General features: G+C 43.3%; 3 protein-coding genes across 6 annotated transcripts in view; 1 reads left to right on the forward strand and 2 right to left on the reverse strand.

The window, feature by feature from the left end:
- Positions 1–2,612, reverse strand: part of BRCA1 (BRCA1 DNA repair associated) — an 85,568-nt gene extending 82,956 nt beyond the window's left edge. Inside the window, exons 1-2 of the mRNA XM_063127425.1 lie at positions 2,588–2,612; positions 2,073–2,166 (exon numbers count right to left, since the gene is read on the reverse strand). Of these exons, the coding sequence (XP_062983495.1) occupies positions 2,073–2,152 (80 nt within the window). The 5' untranslated portion in view covers positions 2,153–2,166; positions 2,588–2,612. The remainder of the gene's footprint in view (positions 1–2,072; positions 2,167–2,587) is intronic.
- PIP4K2B (phosphatidylinositol-5-phosphate 4-kinase type 2 beta) overlaps positions 1–18,448 on the reverse strand; it is a 453,863-nt gene that overhangs the window by 160,186 nt on the left and 275,229 nt on the right. The gene's annotated exons all lie outside the window — the stretch shown is intronic.
- NBR1 (NBR1 autophagy cargo receptor) overlaps positions 3,740–18,448 on the forward strand; it is a 47,126-nt gene continuing 32,417 nt past the window's right edge. For 2 of the 3 annotated variants that reach the window (XM_063132468.1, XM_063132460.1), the window contains exons 1-4: positions 5,750–5,860; positions 7,615–7,677; positions 10,331–10,349; positions 11,562–11,584. In XM_063132468.1, the coding sequence (XP_062988538.1) occupies positions 5,759–5,860; positions 7,615–7,677; positions 10,331–10,349; positions 11,562–11,584 (207 nt within the window). In that variant the 5' untranslated portion in view covers positions 5,750–5,758. Of the gene's footprint in view, positions 3,816–5,749; positions 5,861–7,614; positions 7,678–10,330; positions 10,350–11,561; positions 11,585–18,448 lie in introns of those variants that run through there. The other variant, XM_063132451.1, reaches the window with a different exon arrangement.

Genomic DNA, 18,448 nt, shown 5'->3' on the forward strand with positions numbered 1-18,448 from the left:
ATTTTCAAGCCTATTAAATGCTGCAATTCTGAACTTGGCTTAAGTCAATGGTGTTCTGCTTGGAGAATGAGACCAGGTGAACCCTGAATTCATGTGCTCCCACTTTCCCTCTACCTTTTTGTGACCACAATGAAAGCGAAAGCTTACTTTCAATTTTAAGCTAAGCACATGACATGCAAATTTGGGAAATTGTAGTTTGTTTAAGCTATAGTTAGTAAGACCAAGACAGCATCAAACTATGGCTTCAGATCCTGGTTTGCACTAACTATAGCTTAAACAAATCACAGCTCTCAAGTTTGGATGTCACATAGAACAGCGGCTAGTCTAAAAAAGATAAGCTTGCCTTCCTTATGAGGCAGAAAGCCATGGTTTCCCATTACAGCAGAAAAAAGCCCCAGACATTTATTCTCTCTTTCCTTTAAGGGAGAGGAAGATGGCAAGAAATTTGTGGGGAGGCAACATTCTAAAACATTCAATATTGCCATTTTAGCAATTTCTTATCCTTCCCACAGAGTCATGGGGAGGCTGGATGGTCTTCTCCCCATGAGCAATGGGGCCAGGGCTGTCCTAGAAAAAATGGTGCTCCGAGTAAGAAACATCCCAGGCAACACCCTCCATTTGTCCAACCTTAAAATACCTAATTTTTTTCATAATTCTGAAGATTCTTGTCATACAAAATGAAGAATTTGCATATGTGGATCAGTAAATTTGTATTAACACTATATGAACTGTTTTTACTATTTGTTTTAGCTGTTGAGTGGATAGTTGAAAGCCACCCCATGCCCTCAATCCAATCTCTCAGCTCATGACACGCCACCCCATGAGCCCAGAACATACACCGAGGAATCACTTGCTCTTCTCAATGCTGAGAAATGGAGCCTCTCTCACTGCTAGAGAAAGTCTCTCCTCAGCTGGTCTGCATGTATCAGCTTAGGAGGTGGGGCTGGGAAGGGTGTGGGTGTGTATTAATGATGTGACAGAGTATGAGGTGGCCACAGCCACTTTGGGTTCTGACAGCCACTACTGGAGTGCAGTCCCCCAGGAAGTTACCTGGGTGGCAATCCAGCCCTCTGGCCGAAAAAGGTTCCATCACCTATAATACAGCTTGAGTAGTAATCAGTATCAACCCTGAAACATATTCTAAGTGTTCTCCTTTTCAGTGGAAACCATTCAAAAAAGCTCTAGCTGAAAAACATGGCTAGATAGTTCCTCCTAAAGCAGGGATGGAGAACCTCTGGCTCGTGGACTGGACTAGGCCTACAAGGTCTCCCCATCCAGACTGCCACAGACCTTCCCTGAAGCCTTGCCATTCAGAGAAGTGCACTCTGAGAACAAGAGACTGGGTCTCTTCCTCCATGTCCAGATTGTTCCCTTTTCTCTCTGCATGGAGAAGGGGCAGCTCCTTGCTCTATGAAGAGAGAAAGTAGAGAGAGGTATTCATAAAGTGGGTAAGTGAATGGGACGTTCTGTAAAAGCTCTTTTGAGACATGCATTACCTAAAATATTTTTTATTTTTTATTATTATTTATTTATTTATTGCATTTTTATACTGCCCAATAGCCGAAGCTCCCTTTTTTGATATTAGCGCTTAAACATTGGGTTTTAAAAAAACAGAACCTCAAATTATTGTGGACACAGTACATCTTCAATTACACATAAATTCAGTGTATTGTACATTATTTGAGGCTCTTTCAGATGGCATAATTATTACAAGAGACACTGAGTTATATACAGAAGTGAAAAAGAAAATGAGCACGGAAGAGTTACCCAGGGTACAATTTTAGAAGACTGTAACATATAATAAACCAAAATGGTCAGGGAGATAAGCTCTAACAAAGGCTTCTATTATAATTTGTTTGAGATTAATCCCCCCACCCCGAACCACATAGTCTAGGCTACTGGGGAAAGCAGGTTTTAAAAATATGCTTATTGTGGCCTGTGCCCTATGGAGGTCTGTAGCTCTTTCTTAGAAACCCCTACCTCACCTCCAACTCCTGCCAGACTAAGGATGGTGCTTCAGAACCTGTGTGTTTTGAAACAGAACCTGACATTCCAGGGTTTTTTCCCCATACCATATTGGGCATTCCAAGTTCTTCTGCAACGCAAGGAGCATTCCATGAACCTCAGTAACAGTTGGAACAGATGAATCCATAACTTCTTCCACACCTTCAAAATGAAAAGGCTTCATGTCAATTTAGTCTGGCATTCTAGACCTAAAGCACATGGATTCTATTAAATGAGTAGCCCAGGCAGAGGTGGAAGTAAGATGCAATGAAATTTGACATACAAAGGTACACATAAATTAGCTGAATTTTAACAACACAAATTTTCCTGAGAACCACTTAAAATTATTATTTAAAGATTTCCACAAACTTAGTAATATTTCTGAGTGATTACTTAAAAAAAAAAGTAATGGGGCTAAAGCAGCCTTGTATTAAGCACTAATCCAGTAGCCACTGGCAGGTGAGTATATAATTCGATATAGGGAAGCGAGTTAACATCTCCACCACAGTTTGAACATCGCTGCGCGCTCTTGAGCCCTTCCACTCACCTGGGTTTCCTCACGAGACTCCTTTTCCGCTCCGACCGTTCCTCAGCTCCTTTTCGCGCCTTCCTCAAGCAGTCCCCAAGGCAATCGCCTGCCGACCAATAGGCTCATCGCTTCCTGCTCCGTCATGGTGATGTGACTCAAAACGGAGGCCTCCAATTGGTTAAATAAGGAATGATGCTGGGGGAGGGAGAGAAATTGCATGTTCGTGATTACCTCAGTTCCCTGCATACGATTCTGAGTAGAGTTTGGGTTGTTGCTGATTTTACATTCCAGCTAAGACTACAGACACAAAAAACAATAAAAGTATACCTAAGCTAGGGTGACCCTATGAAAAGGAGGACAGGGCTCCTGTATCTTTAACAGTTGCATAGAAAAGGGAATTTCAGCAGGTGTCGTTTGTATGCATGCAGCACCTGGTGAAATTCCCTCTTCATCACAACAGTTAAGGCTGCAGGAACCCTGCCCTCTCTTAAATCTGGTCACTCTAGTATAGCTCCTGCACCTTTAACTGTTGTGATGGAGAAGAAATTTCACCAGGTGCTGCATGCATACAAACGACACCTGCTGAAATTCCCTTTTCTAAGCAACTGTTAAAGACACAGGAGCCCTGTCCTCCTTTTCATAGGGTCACCCTAGCTAAGCAGTGGCTACAGGAAGCAGCTGCTGCCAGACATTTCTGCAGAAAGAGCATCCTGGGAGTTGTAGTCCAGCTCAAGGAACCGGAAGCATCTCCATAGGCCGGATGTAGCTAATAGGTTCTCCCTTAGTTTTTGGAAACAAACCAAAGGATTTTTTTTAAGGCGGGGGGGGGGGGAATTCAGACGGAATAAGACTTGAGTCAGAATGGTCACTCGTTCTGTTTTTTTGCGGTTGCCCTGTGTTTGGGCGCAGACACGCGGGCGCCTAATCCCAGCTTTCTCCTGTCCTTTATCCGGGCAATGAAGTACGTCATTCCCTCGGCTTGTTATTGTTGTGCTTCCTAGGACCTTGCCCCTGGTCACCCGCCCCCTGTCGCGCGTAGCATCCAATGGAAAGTAGCGGCAGGATGAAAGGCAGCTGCTACGGCCCAATCCTATGCTCGCAGCCGCTGTTGCGAGGGTAGGCTGGCTGAATCTGCCACGTTCGTACGTCACAGCGGGGGGCGGGGACCCGGCCGGCGGGCGGGCGGGCGGGCGGGCGAGCGAGGGGCCCCTTCTTCGTTCCGGACACCGCAGCGGCGGGCGTCGTTCGCCCTCGTCAGCTCCAGGACCGGCTGAGCAAGACGGTGAGGCCCACCCGGCGGACCCGCTGCCGCTACACCGCAGGGTTTCCTCAGGGGACTCGGCTGGGCGCCCGGAGGGGAGGGGAGGGGAGGGGAGGGGGGAGGGTCTCCTCGAGCCGCCCCCTCCCCACGCTGGCCTTTCGCCTGCCGCAGGTGCCCCGGTCCTTGCTGCTTTCTTCGCCCTGGCGACGTGGTCGTATTGAAGTGGATCCTTTCCCATTGCGTGGCACCTTCCTGAGGAAAAGCAGACTACTTTGGGAGGAGGGGAGGCGGGGGCAACGTTAGTCTTACTTCACAGCTGGTTGCCTTTTCCCGGTATTCCAGCTTCTAGTACAATTTTACGGTCTTCTTTCAAATTTGGCAGCCCAGATTTAAATGCACGGAAGCCGAGCTAGGGAATACCCCAGATCTGCCATTGGGTTGTGTGAATTATGCAAGTTTATGCCCACAGTCCCCAGTGACCTCGGTGGGGCTTGTTTCCCTGCGAGCCTGCTGAGAGGATGCCTGCCTCGGGAGGCGGCGAGGAGGCGCCCGTATATATCCTCGCGGGCCTTGCGGACAAGCTGCTATGGGAATCTTTCGCCGACGTAGCAAGTAGGTCAAGCAGGTGGTGAATTTCCGGTGTGCACCGCATAGGATGCAGTTTCCTGTACCCAGGAATTTGTAAGCTGGTGCCTCTCGGGAGTGCTTGTGGAGTTGCAATGTAGGTAAAATTATGTTTTAATTGGGTCAGTTTTAGATCACTGTAGGAATGTGCAAGTTTTCCAGTGACACAAGACCTCTTTTAAAAAATTTTTTTTACTGTGTATATGGTTTAACACATTAAACTTCAACTTGTGGGTCATGACCTGTGATTGGCTTTTGTCTGAACTTAATGATGCAATTATGCTCTTCATGGTTTTAATTTTTGTGAACCGCCCAGAGAGCTTCGGCTATTGGGCAGTATAGAAATGAAATAAATAAATTACTACAGTGGGGGGTGGGAAAGGAGCAATGTAGATAGATGACATAGACAAATGTAATAAGGGGGAAAATAGCATTAAGAATCAAACACAGAAATAGACATGCTTAAGCCATTGAAGTCAAATGTAAGAACAAATTACAAGTGTACCACAGGTTGGAGTAAATGGTGTTCGTGGCCTGGGAAAAAGTGAAAATGACTTGCAAAACCTTGTATTTATTCAGTATTACTAATAATCGCAGTTCTTCTAACAATCTACAAGTTCCCAATCTTGACTTGAACCATTGTCTTTAGTAGAATGAATTTTATTTTATAACATAAAGTTTTCAGTGAACAGGATTTCATGAGAGAGCAAAGTCTTATTGACTGGGGCTTGAGTAAGAGTGTGTCCTAATTCATTTATGATGTTAGGAAAACTAGAGTCAAGTGACTGGAAGCATCAAATAGTCATGGAGAAAAGAACTTAAGTAGAGATTATCTGAAATAGAGCAGAAACTTCTGGATGTAACATGTAAAAAAGAGAATTCACCAGCTGAAAAAAAGCTTGGCATGAAACCAGCTTTGTCAGTTGATAGCTGTGCTTAACACAAAATAGAGTGTTTATTATTTTACAATATTTGTATACGGCTTTCCAAAATTTATTTACAATTAAATTGGTCTGCATCCTATTTTCAGTGTCAAAGTTCCTTGGAACTTCCTTGTAATAATAAACATGAAAGAACATGTGAGCAGATCCAGAGTATTTTCCCCTCACCACTGAGGGGAAAACAAGTTTTACAGCTTGAGGAGAAAAGCTTCCAGAGCGGTGAGAGCTGCAGCGCCATTCCCCCCCCCCCAGAAGTGATTGCATTTGGCATAAAACACTGCCAATGCTCATTCTCAGAGTTGCTGTTTTGTTTCTCTCAAAGGGGGAATTAGCTTCAAAATCTTCAAACAGTTTGGTTTTTGATCTGGCATTTGCATCTTCTTTCTGTAGTCCTGCAATATGGATCCACAGGTAAATCTCAGCGTGACCTTCGAAGGTGACACACAGAGTTTCTTTGTATCAGATTCATCTAATACCACATGGGCTGATGTGGAAGCTATGGTGAGTTGAATGTTTTCTGGTTGAGATTCACTGACTAGTACAGGAGACAGGGAGATGACGTTATCTAGCTTGTATTTTCATGCCATGACATATGTGCTGCCACCTTCTGGTGAGTGTGATAAGCCCCAGCTTTCCTCCCAGACTTAATCTGCGGAATTGGGTGGGCATTGCCCTTGCAGTTGTGTTGCAGTCCCAACTTTCTCCCCAGCTCCATGGTTGGGAGGAAGTCTGAGGGATGTTTGACTACTACACTGCTGACATACCTGAGTGCCTCAGCTGCATGGCTCACCACCCTTTTCAGCACCAGACTTGGACCACAAGATTGCCTCTTACCTCATGCAGAGGCACAATGCAAAGTCAGTAACAAGGGAAAAGTCCTGTTAAGCATAATTTTACCAAATGATGATAACCAAAAATTTAAACCTGTTCCCCTATGGCTGATACTGAAAGGGAAGGCCAAAACGTTCTTGGAGAACCGGAATCAAGAGAATGTTCCCCAGAGAATAGTAGATGCTTGCCAAGAAAATGTCTTACTATGTATTTTACACTTCAGCCAGAAATTTCCTGTTAGGCCTGAGAAGATAGTTATAAATACCTAGCTAACTCCCTTGCAAGGTAGGCACATGCTTTGCACCAATCAGCTCTTGTGCCTCTTTATTCTGCAGAATAAATGCTGTTTGACCCATACTTCTCCTCTCCTTGTGTGCTGAATTGGATTTGGTACACCAGGGAACGAGCTATTTTCGCTACATTTGTGTGCTCTAGGCTCCATGGCGCTTGGAATAAATTAATGATGGCTGATGCTCAGAATTTTTGTAGGAACTTTATCATCACCTTGCTTCATAGCAGGAGATAGATGGGAACTGAGCTAAAATCCTCTGAGTACTTAACAAGATGGGCCCTTCTACCTTTAAGTTTCCTGGTGGGGGAGGCTGCAGGGAGACAACCTGGGTTTGTTGTCAGATCTATTTCAAATAGATCAGCAGCTAGTATTAAAAGTGATGGGAAATGTACGAACTTCAGTGGTTCTAATAATAATGCCGCTGAAAGCAAACCTTGGCTAAATATAAAACCTGTGTGGTTGTCTGGCTACGAAGTCATTGATGTGTGTTTTTCCTGAAAGATAGTTTGGCTGGGCTTTATCATGAGCTTCACTTGCCCTTTGTACACAAGTGTTTACCTTGCTTATGCACTCACAGGCTTGCATTAGCCTATCATTTTCTGGAGAGTCTGGCAAATATTTTCAGAATCTTAGTTGTAGTCCTCATTCTCTGGATTTTGGTACTGGATGCAGAATTTAGCATGCTGAAAATCCATTCTTGGTTTTGGTTTATTTCTAGCCCTAATAGCTGCAGGGATAGTCATGAAGCTGTGTGGGCAATATCTGATGGAAACTTAGATGTGGGGAAGGAAGTGAGTGAAGGGCTGCTGAGTTCCAGTGCTTTGTTTAGCTCTTTGCTGCTCTTTATGTCCAGTGTTGCAAAATAAATATATGCAAATGTACTAAACTTGCATGATGTAAACAGCTTGCAGAATTCCATATTCTTGGTGCAGAATTCTAATTCTTTAAGCCCAAAGCATACACAGCCCAGATTGTAGCATGGGGTGGTAGAATCCTTCCTGGCCTGATTGACCATATCAGAGGCATCAGAAAAAAGAGGGGTGGGTCTTTCCTGGGATATGAGCCCTGTTGTTTTTCTGTCTGTAATAGAGAGCATGACAGCCCAGTTTACAATAAATCAATTCTCTTGCAGGTGAAAGTCTCATTTGAACTGAACGATATCCAGATCAAATACGTAGATGAGGATCATGATGAGGTATTCCACTTTTAAAACAGACTCTTCACAGTAGAAGTGTAAGCTTTGGGGAAAGCTTTCATGTGTAGTCGCACTTTTGGAAGGACTTGAAATCTTTCAGAGCATGATCAATTCCCTGTAAAGAAGCTTCCCTCTCTTTACAAAATAGACTCCATTCTCTTTCAGCAAATATTTGGCCTGTATTTTCTCAGTTGTATGTTTCTCTTGAAGCCTGTTTATGCAGTCAGGATTCAAAGAATGGTATCTCAGGATATTTATCCTGAAACAATACCCTCTGTCTGCAAGGCATAATAGCTTGTTTCTGCCATATACCACTCTCTGGTGGAATTAGTCCTGGTCTGCATATTTCAGGATCAGAAAGGTGAAGTCTTGATTTTTACCAGGAGTTGCTCCCTCACTTTCAAGTCTCTTTAGACATTGAATCCTCCCCCCACCCCCCGGAATGTGGAAGTAAATGAGAGTTTGAGTGTTCAATGGTTGTTAACTGATAACTGATTGTATAAACATGTCCTTAATTTAGAGCAGAGAAGGGCAGCCTGGAGGTCACCTGTGTGGTTCACTATAGACACCTTACTTCCCCCCGCCCGCCAGTTTTCCCTCCTTTGCTGCTGCCCTGTTACACCAGGTCTCTGAGGAGAGTCTTCCCCGTGTGTAGCAGCAAAATTGGGCTCGTGACAGCCTGGCAGGTGCCCGATTCTGCTGGGGAACAGGCACACAAAGAGGATTCTACTCACACATATGATTCTGTTGGAAAACAGGGTGTGCAGGGATGACTCTCCCCACATGCCCTACTCCAAAGCAGAATTAGGTCCCCCACCGCCTGCCAAACAATAGCTGGTGGGAGCAGATTCTGCTGAGAAATGGGTGTGCGGTTAGAGTAATCCTTGTACAGAATCAGCTGGTTCTACAGGAAATGGGTGCGTGAAGTTGACTCTCTTTGCGCACCTGTCCCCCAGTAGAATCTGCTCATGCTGGAAAAGAGGCTATGCAAGGAGAGTTGCCCGTGTGTGGCTTCTTTCTCAGCACAGTCACTAGGAAGAGGGCAATGGTAAAGCCTTTCCCTTCTCCCAGCAACCATGAGAGGAGTGCTGGGGTTCAGGGGTGGGGAGAGGAGAGGAGGCTTTAAGCATGTGCCTCCCCTCCAGTCCCAGCAACTTGGATAATGATCACTGGGAGGAGACGAGGTTAAAGATTCTTCTTCTTCCAAGTGATTATGATCGAAGTAGCTGGGATGGGGGTGTGAGTCAGGTTAAAGCCTCCATCCCATTGTTCTCCTCCTGGTGATAATGATCCAATTTGCTCAGCTGGGTAGTGGGTGGCAGAGGAAATGTGTGCGTTTATGTGTATGTACATGTGGGTGGGTGGGTGCACATGTACATGTGGCAATGGTGGTGCGGCTTCTGTGGAATGAATTGCACCCTGCAGCTCCTGTAGTTGCCTAGCCCTAAGTTAGAGATTTAAATAAGGAGGAAGGCACATACCCTTCCCATAGCCACTGCCAATGATTGATGTGCACAGGGTCAAGCTTTCGAATCTTGCTAGACTTGGCTTGAGTTATTGCTGTGCCAGGGCATGGCGTCTGCAAAATGTAGAGAAGAAGACATGATGGACACCAGATTGGGTTAGTGTTCAAGCGCAGATCAGAGCTTTAGGAAACTACATTCCCTCTGAAAACATAAATATGAGTAATAAAGTATCTGTCTCTCTTCAGGCCCCACAGACAAAAGGTATACTCAATGAATAGTTGGCAAAAGTCAAGTTGGGAGGAGAGTATAGTTTGGCATTTTCACTTAATGTCTAGAAAAGGGGCTGTATATGCACATCTTTTTCCACATTTGCCCATTATTGAGAGAAATAACACATGAGAATTCAAAATAAGAAAATCGTGTTGGCTGTGTATGGGCTGGCTCTCTTACTGTAACTTATTGACCCTGTTCAGATGACATGCTAAGCTACGGTGGTTAAGCATTTTGAGCTAAAGATTATGGCTTAGGGTGTCATGTGAACCATAACTTAATGTGTCATGTGCACCATTCGTAACCGTGGTGGCTACATAACTGCGGTTTAAACATGATCATGAACCACTTTCTGCAAAGCGGGTAGCCACCTAACTATGGCTTAGTGTGTTGTCCCATTATTTGCTAGCCAGTTGCATTGATCTTGGTGAATACCATCTTTCCTCTAGATGTGTTGGGCTACTTTGGCTGTGGTTGATGGATATAGCACAAGACACCTGGAGGGCACCAGGATCAGGGAGGCTAGTGTAGAATGTCATGATTGAAACCTGCAACAATGCCACCCAGGAAGAGAGAGGCTGCTGGTATGTGTGGTGAGGGTGAACTTTGGGGCAGCTCTGGAAAAGTCTGACCAGCATGTATGTCTTAAGTGGCCCTTGGTGCAATCTCCTGTAACTCTGGAAGGTTGGATGGAGTTATGGAGCTGGGCTCTGCCTTGAAGTGTGGATCTACCTTGTGAGAAGATTGGGTGGAGAAAGGAGCCCTTTTCTTTATTAAAAAGGTTGCAAGCAAGTCAATGATGGGATGAAGTGGCTGGAAATAAATGTAAATGGTGACAGAAGCCAGGTAGTAGCTTTGAAATCCTGGATGAGCAGCAGGGAAGAGGCCATCATTCATTCTTGTTTTCTTTTTCGCAGGTTTCAGTCAATACTTCAGGTATGTTCCCTTTGACATGCTCATAATATCTGATGAGGAGTCTTGGCTATGAATAAAAGGTGGATAGGAAATAGGCTTTCTGTCTAGTGTTTCTGGGTTCCATTTATGGTGCTATACTAGTGACCTGCAGACAAGGGTTTGGCTGGTTCAATTAAATCAGTGGTGGGCTGCATGTAGCCCTCCACACCACCAATTTTGCTGCACACAGCTTGTTTTAAAGCAAAATTGCAGCGGGGAGAGATTGTTAGTGCTGTACTGCCAAATTTCAGCAGGATCCCTGGATCTTGCCCACCCCTGGTTTAAATCAATATACCTGGTGAACAAGAAAGCAGTTCATATATACTTCTAATTGATTGAATCTAAGTCCCTGCCCCGCTGCTTAGGGTTCCTGTGTAAGTTTTTCTGCAGCCTTATTTCAATTCCTTCTCTGCCTGTTTTTCCCCACCCATCCCAGCATAACACACTTTCTTGCCTACTTTGTATTTCTGCCTCTCTTATCCTTCCTAATGTGAATAATACACAGCGCCTCCTGTCCCTAAGCCCTATGAAAGATTTTTCCATGCCCAAGTAACATTTCACTCCCTTTACAGAAGTAGTATATTCTTTTTCAACAGTTAGAATATTTATAAACATTCCATGATGTCATAGCTGCTCAGCCAATGGCAAGTGGGAGTGGGGCTTGCAGACAACAGGCAAGTGTTGTCCAGGTGGTTTTTTTAGTATCCTATCAATTGTTACACTCCTGTTAGTTATGCTCGACTTGCTCCTGCCCAAATGTTTACTAACTCGCTCATGGGGTATTGAAATCAGAATACTTTCAAATCTGATAGAAGACTGAAATATGCTGTGCTCGCATACTCCAGGATATGTAGGAGTTTTTGCTTCACTTTAAGACGTCTGAAAGTGAAGCGTCTTCATATCCCAACATTTGAAACTCAAGACATGGACTGTACCTTGTAATAACATCCAGTACAGAGCAAGCCAATCCATGCAAGAGAAGAGTACAGGCATGTACAAGCTTGAACAATCCTTGGATTGGAGGAAGGGGGATCTCACATGGCAGCAGCAATGAGAAGGAGCCCAGTAATTAGTACAGATCATAGGATTAATTATCTGGCTCTAAATGCAGATTATGAGATGTGCTGACATAACATTCAGTGCAGTTCTGGATAAGGCAGTGCTCACAGTGTGTTTCTCTCTGTGTCTTTTCAGAGGAATATGAAGAAGCTCTGAAGGTAACTGATATGTCCAACTTTTCTGGCTATTCTTGCAACAGTACAGCTCTAAACTTTTGGAGGTTTCTTGGTGTGATGTGGGAAGAACCTGTAAAAATCGCTTCCATGTTTCTCAGGGTTGTCAATTTTTGTAAATGTTCCTCTTGAGGTGGCATCAGCATTTCTTTATGACATGTAAATTTTATTTCTGAAACAGAATGGGAGGGGAGGTAAAGTTGGAGTGCCTGGTTCACTGGGATGCCTGCTGTTGCTATGCCTCATCACATGAGTAGGCAACCTGGTGCTCTCCAGATGTTTTAGACCATAACTTCAGTTAACGCTGACCATTGGCCATGCTGGCTGGGGAATTGGGATTTGTTTGTACCCCTGCCCTATCAAAAGAAGGTACACGTTCTTCTAGCCAGAGTTTAGTGTAATGATACCAACAGGCTACCTTGTATGACATCCTTAATGAGGGTGGAAACGGAAAGCTCACACCCTACTCTAAATCAAACACTTTTTAAACCAAGATATTCCCCTCATGTTAAGACTTGTAGGGCTGTTCATATAACATTAAGTATACTTAAGAAGATGGTCCTTAAGTCATGCTGTCAATTGCACTTCAGCGTAGATAAAAGTGGCTATACTAACATGCACTGATGCATTCCAGGGTAATGTAAAGTACTTGTGAATCAACACTATGCTGTTCTTAACACTTGTCCACATCCTTTCTAGACTGCTGTATAACTTTCTGCCTTATTTTTCCTCTCATGTTGGTTCAGAACACATCTGCTAAGCTCTTATCTCTCATGTCGCCACATTCTTATGTCGGCTCCCTACCATGCTCTGTATCAGCTTTATGGTTCTAGTCCTACCTCTTCCTTTAAAGCAGAGAACATTGGTTATCGGACAGATTAAAAATATAATTAATTAATAAAAATGTAGCATAAAAAACTTCCTTCTAATAAAGTAAATTAGCTCAGATTGAAGACCATACTAAAATAGCAGGAGTCAAGGGATTGTTTAAAAGGCCCTGGTGAATACAAAGGGTCTTCACCTAGCGCCCAAAAGAGCACAAATAAGGGCACTAGCTGAGCTGCTCTGTGAGGCTATCCTGTAATCCAGGTGCCACTACCAAGAAGGCTCTCTCCTTAGTAGTCATCCACCTCATTTTGCTTGGCGGGGGCCTATGGAGCAAGGCAGGCCCAACCTAAGGAATCTTGCCACCTCAGGTGAGGTGGCAGCGCTGCCCACCACCCTCCCACCCACTGTTATTGCCACCGCCCGTGCTCCTGCATGCCCTCCTCCCTCCCTGCTTGACTGGCCTTTCCCTTACTTACTTATTTGGTCTGGTCAGCCAGCTCAGTTGGTCACTCTCTCCTGCCAGCATAGCCCTTGCTCCTGCTTTCTGCCCCAACCATCACAGTCTCTCACAGTACCTGAGGAGCCGCGTAGGTGGCTGGGGCAGAAGTCAGGAGAGACTCTGGCTAGGCGGCTGCTTGAGCAAGTGAGGGAGCAGTTGGCCAAGCAGGTAAGCTGGGCAGATGGGTTGCAGCTGAAGCCACAGTAGCCTTCCGGGCAAGGGCAGGGAGAGTGGCACACTTCACTCTGACCGGTCACTTGCTGCTGGCATGGATGTTCTCCTGCTTTGACCTCCAACTATTGCGAGAGGTCAGCCAGAGCCAGCCTCTCACAATAGCTCAAAGGAGCCTGGCGGTGGTGGGGGGCTGGGGCACAAGGCAGGAGTGACCAGGCAGGGAGGGGAAGTGACCAGCTGGCTGCTCAAGCAAGAGGGAGGACTGCTAAGTGGGTAGGATGGCTGGGCAGCAGCTGAAGCTCCAAGCACCCATGGTACTTAGAAGAGGAATCGAAAGGGAAAGAAAAATACTCCGGGTGAATGACTGGCTACGAAGATATTCGGATTCTGGGACCACGGGCTACGCTACGTGGAAGATGGACTGCTGCAAGTGACGGGTTGCCCCTCACAAGGACTGGGAAGAATGTGTTTGGGCACAGCATGAAGAACTTCATCAGGAGGGCTTTAAACTGAATCCTAGCAGGGAGAGAGATGTAAACTTGGAGGCAACAATGGACAAAGGCTTATACACCAGAACAGAGAGAACACCTTTAATCATGTCCAATAATAGTCTTTATAATAATATAGGAAGGTAGCCAAACTATAAAGCACATGGTGTTCGATGTCTATATATTAAAGCCCAGAGTATGGGAAACAAATAGAATGAACTTGGACTCTTAATCCATAAAGGTAACTACGACTTGTTAGGTATAACTGAAACTTAGTTTACAGCAATAAACTTGGATTTATAGCAATCAAAAAGAACAGAAGAAATAGCAAGGAAGGAGGAGTCACACTATATGTTAAAAATACTTGTCCCTGCACACAAATACAGGAGGCTGTACCTGGTAGCCCCATCAAGAGCATCTGGATTAAAATAAATGGGGCAAGGCATGAAAGGAACATGATAGTCGGAGTTTACTAACCGACCACCCAGTCAAGAAGAAGATGAGGATGAACCTTTTGATAAGCTAATTGCCAATGTTTCAAGCAAATGCAATGTAGTAGTAATGGGGACTTCATTTACCCCCGATAATTTGTTGGGAGACAAATTCTGCCAAAAGTGGCCCCTCAAGAAATTCCTAACATGTGAGCTGATAACTTTCTCCTACAGAAAGTGAAGGAAGGAACGGCTATCCTTGACTTGATTCTGACCAATAGGGATGATTTAGTGGATAAAGTGGCAGTTACAGGAACTCTTGGGGAAAGTGACCACGTCATACTTGAGTTCTTGATTTTAAAGGAAGCAAAAGCTGATTGTAGCCATATGTGTACTCTGGATTTCAGGAAACGCGACTTTAATAAACTCAGTAATATTGTAAGTAAGGTCCCATGGCAAGTGAGCCTAATCAGAAAAAGAGTCCAAGATGGGTGGGAGTTTCTAAAAAAAGGAAATTTTAAAGGTACAATTCCAACAAGGAAAAAAGATAGAAGACAACAGAAGAAACCAATGTGGCTCCACAAAATGCTTAGAGATGATCTGAAAACAAAAAAGGACACTTATGGGAAGTGGAAGGAAGGCCAGGCTACAGAAGTAGAGTACAGACAGGTAGCACAGAAGTGCAAGAATGGGATCAGTAAAGCTAAAGCTGAGAATTAGTTCAGATTAGCAAGGGATGCTAAAGGCAACAAAAACTTTCTTCAGGTACGTACATAGTAAAAGACAGAGGAAAGAAATGATGGTTCAACAACTCAACGAGGATCGCAAAATGATTACAGATGACAAAGAAAAGTCCAAACTGCTCAATTCCTACTTTGGCTCAGTCTTCTCCTGAAAGCGGGTCTATGACACCCCTGACAAAAGTGAAGTACAAGCTGAAGGAGAAGGATTGGAGCTTGAGATTGATAAACAAATGGTCAAGGAGCGCCTAATTTCTTTGAATGAGTTCAAATTTCCAGGGCAAAAGGGAGAAACCTGGGAACTACAGACCAGTTAGTCACCCTGTTCAGAAGACACTCTAAGCCACATGGATTAAGCATCTTGAGAAGGCCATTTTGGCTTAGTGTGTTGTGTGAATCATGACTTAGTGTGTCATGTGAACTATTCCTAACCATGGTGGCTACATAACCACAGTTTAAGCACACTAACTCTTTGCTGCAAAAGGGTTAGCGGCCTAATCATGGCTTAGTGTGTTGTCTGAACAGGCCCCGTTCAGTGTGATGTGGCTGCGGAAAAAAAAGCAAATGCTATTTTGGGCTGCATTAATAGAAGTATAGTTTCCAAATCACGCAAAGACCTGGTTTCCCTCTATTCTGCACTGGTTAGAACTCATCTTGAGTACTGCGTCCAGTTCTGGGCACCACACTTCAGGAAGAGTGCAGTGTTCAGAGGAGGGCAACCAGGATGATCAGGGGTCTGGAAACAAAGCCCTATGAAGAGAGACTGAAAGAACTGGGCATGTTTAGCCTGGAGAAGAGAAGACAGAGGGGAGACATGATAGCACTCTTCAAGTACTTGAAAGGTTGTTCCACAGAAGACAGCCAAGATCCCTTCTCAATCATCCCAGAGTGCAGGACATGAAATAACAGATTCAAATTACAGGAAGCCAGATTCCAGCTGGACATCAGGAAATACTTCCTGACTGTTAGAGCAGTACAACAATGGAACCAATTACCTGTGGAGGTTGTGGGTTCTCCCACACTAGAGGCCTTCAAGAGGCAGATGGACAGCCATCGGTCAGTTATGATTTAAGGTGCATTCCTGCATTGAGCTGGGGGTTGCGCTCGATGACCTTATAGCCCGTTCCCAATTCTGCTGTTCCATGTTTCTACCTACCTGAACTTTAACATTCATTTTGGATGCCCTGCGGGGTCAAGGACCCACTTCAGGCAACAGGGCAGGAAGGAGCGACAGATTGCACTGCTCTCGCTTCTCTGCTCCTTCCAGGGTATTCGCTATCCCAACCAATTTTGCGTCATCTGCAAATTTGATAAGTATTTCCTGCACTTCTTCATCCAAGTCATTAATAAAAAGTGTTGAAGAGCACTGGGCCCAGGACTGAGCCCCGCAGTACCTCACTTGTTACCTACCACCAATTTGAGAAGATACCATTGATAAGCACTCTTTGAGTCTGATTCTGTAGCCAACTGAATCCACCTAATAGTTTTTCCATCTAGCCCAGTTTTAGCTAGTTTGTTAATCAGAATGTCATGGGGCACTGTGTCAAAATCTTTGCTGAAGTCAAGATACATTACGTCTATAGCATTCCCACAGTCCACAAGGGAATCCTAACCCGATCAAAAAATGAGATCGGATTAATCTGGCAGGATTTGTTCCTTTTTTTAAAAAAAATTGTATTTATTACTACATAAAATACAAACCAACATAACAATTAACATACCAATACCTAACAAATTACTTGAATATATAATTATTAACATATAATGCTTTATCATAACATAATCCAACATAATTCAACATAATAACAAGTGCTCCCCCTTCCCTTCGGGATCATTCCTGTTTCCAAAATCTCATACTTTCTTCTGCTGGTGGTTTCCCACTTCCCTTAGAAAACACAAATATTAGGAACTGTTTCCAAATTTCCTCAAAATCATTCGTTTTTGCTATACCTCTTCTCACTTTAATATTACATGTTAATTTATCATTAATGGCTATATCCCATACTTCTTTATACCACTCTTCAATACAATAATTACCTTGAATCTTCCAGTTCCTAGCTATAATCAGCCTTGCTGCAGTCTGAAAATTTGTTATCAATTCCTTAATTTCTTTTCTACGTTTTAAATCTTCATATAGTGAGAGTAATGCAACTCTTGGTGTTTCTTCTATCTTCATTCCAACAATTTCTTCAATCTCAGAAAACACCATCTTCCACAACTTTTGCACATATTTACATTCCCACCACATATGTAAATACGTTCCTTTTTCCCCACAACCTCTCCAACAATTTTCTGAGTGCTGGTTATTTATCTTATTTAATCTAACCGGGGTTAGGTACCACCTCCATATAATTTTATAATAATTCTCTTTTATTCTCACTGACATATTTCTCAACACTCTTTGTCTCCATAGTCCTTCCCAACTCTGCTGTCCTATCTGTACCTTCAAATCTGTCTCCCAAACCAATTTTCCTGAGCTATCCATCAACCCTATCTCAAGCAATATTCTATATATTTCACTCATTAACCCTTTTGTCACTGTATTTTCTCCCTTATCAATTTCTTTTTTGACAATTAGTTCCTCGAACTTCGACAACTCTCTACAATCTCCATTTTATCTTACCCAATTTTTAGTCCATTGTTCCAATTGCCAGTAATTTAGCCAAGTTAATTTTTTGTCTTTTAAAACCTCTTCCAACTCCTCTCTTGTATTCATCCCTCTTAACCATTCCCTTAATTTCATTTTATTTTTCTCTATTAAAACTTTACTTAATCTGCTCTTTAAATCCCCAGGGAAATTCTTTAACATTATTGCCGGTGATAAAGGGGAGCTGCTCAAAAACAACTCCCTTTTATATTTACTCCAAATTTCCCAATGGAACTTTAAAAGTGGATTACCTATACTTTCAGCCCATTTTCTACCTCCTTCCCTAAAAAGTACATTTTCCAATTTCAAGTCTATATTACTTGTAGTTTTATCCTCCATCCAATCTAAATCTCCTACTCCTAAGATTGCTTCAACAATATGTCTTAACCTATTAGCTACATAATATAGATTGATGTTTGGGAGACCCAGTCCTCCCTTTTTTTGGCTTAAATACCATTTATTCTTATTTATCCTCGCTTTCTTATCCCCATTACAATAATTATTTATAATATTCTGCCAACTTTTTAACTGTGATTCTGAAATTTTTATTGGTAGCATCCTAAAAACAAAATTAATCTTTGCTAAAATCTTCATTTTTATTAATGCTATTCTTCCAAACCATGATAGGTTTAATCTTTTATATTTTATATTTAGTAAAATTGGCAGGATTTGTTCCTGACAAATCCATACTGGTTTCTAGTAATCACTGCATTTTCAAGGTGCTTGCAGATTGACTTCTTTATAATCTGTAGAATTTTCCCAGAGATTGATGTCAGACCTTTTGTTCTGTAGTTCCCAGGTATGTGAGGAGGTGATCTTCAGATAAGTTGTCTCAAACCATTTATGGCTTTTTAAGATAAAACAAGCACTTTAAATTAAACCTTGAAACAGACTTAGAGCCAGTGTAGCTGAGAAAGCACAGGCATATAATCAAAACACCTGGGGTGGGGATAGTGACATCATCAGCTTAAGCTGTCACCTTAAACCACTGCTCCCTCTTGCTCTAAAGAAAAATAAAGCACCTAACATCAGTGCTTAACAA

This window comes from Elgaria multicarinata, chromosome 1, assembly GCF_023053635.1.
Source record: "Elgaria multicarinata webbii isolate HBS135686 ecotype San Diego chromosome 1, rElgMul1.1.pri, whole genome shotgun sequence".
NCBI classification, from domain to species: Eukaryota; Metazoa; Chordata; class Lepidosauria; order Squamata; family Anguidae; genus Elgaria; species Elgaria multicarinata.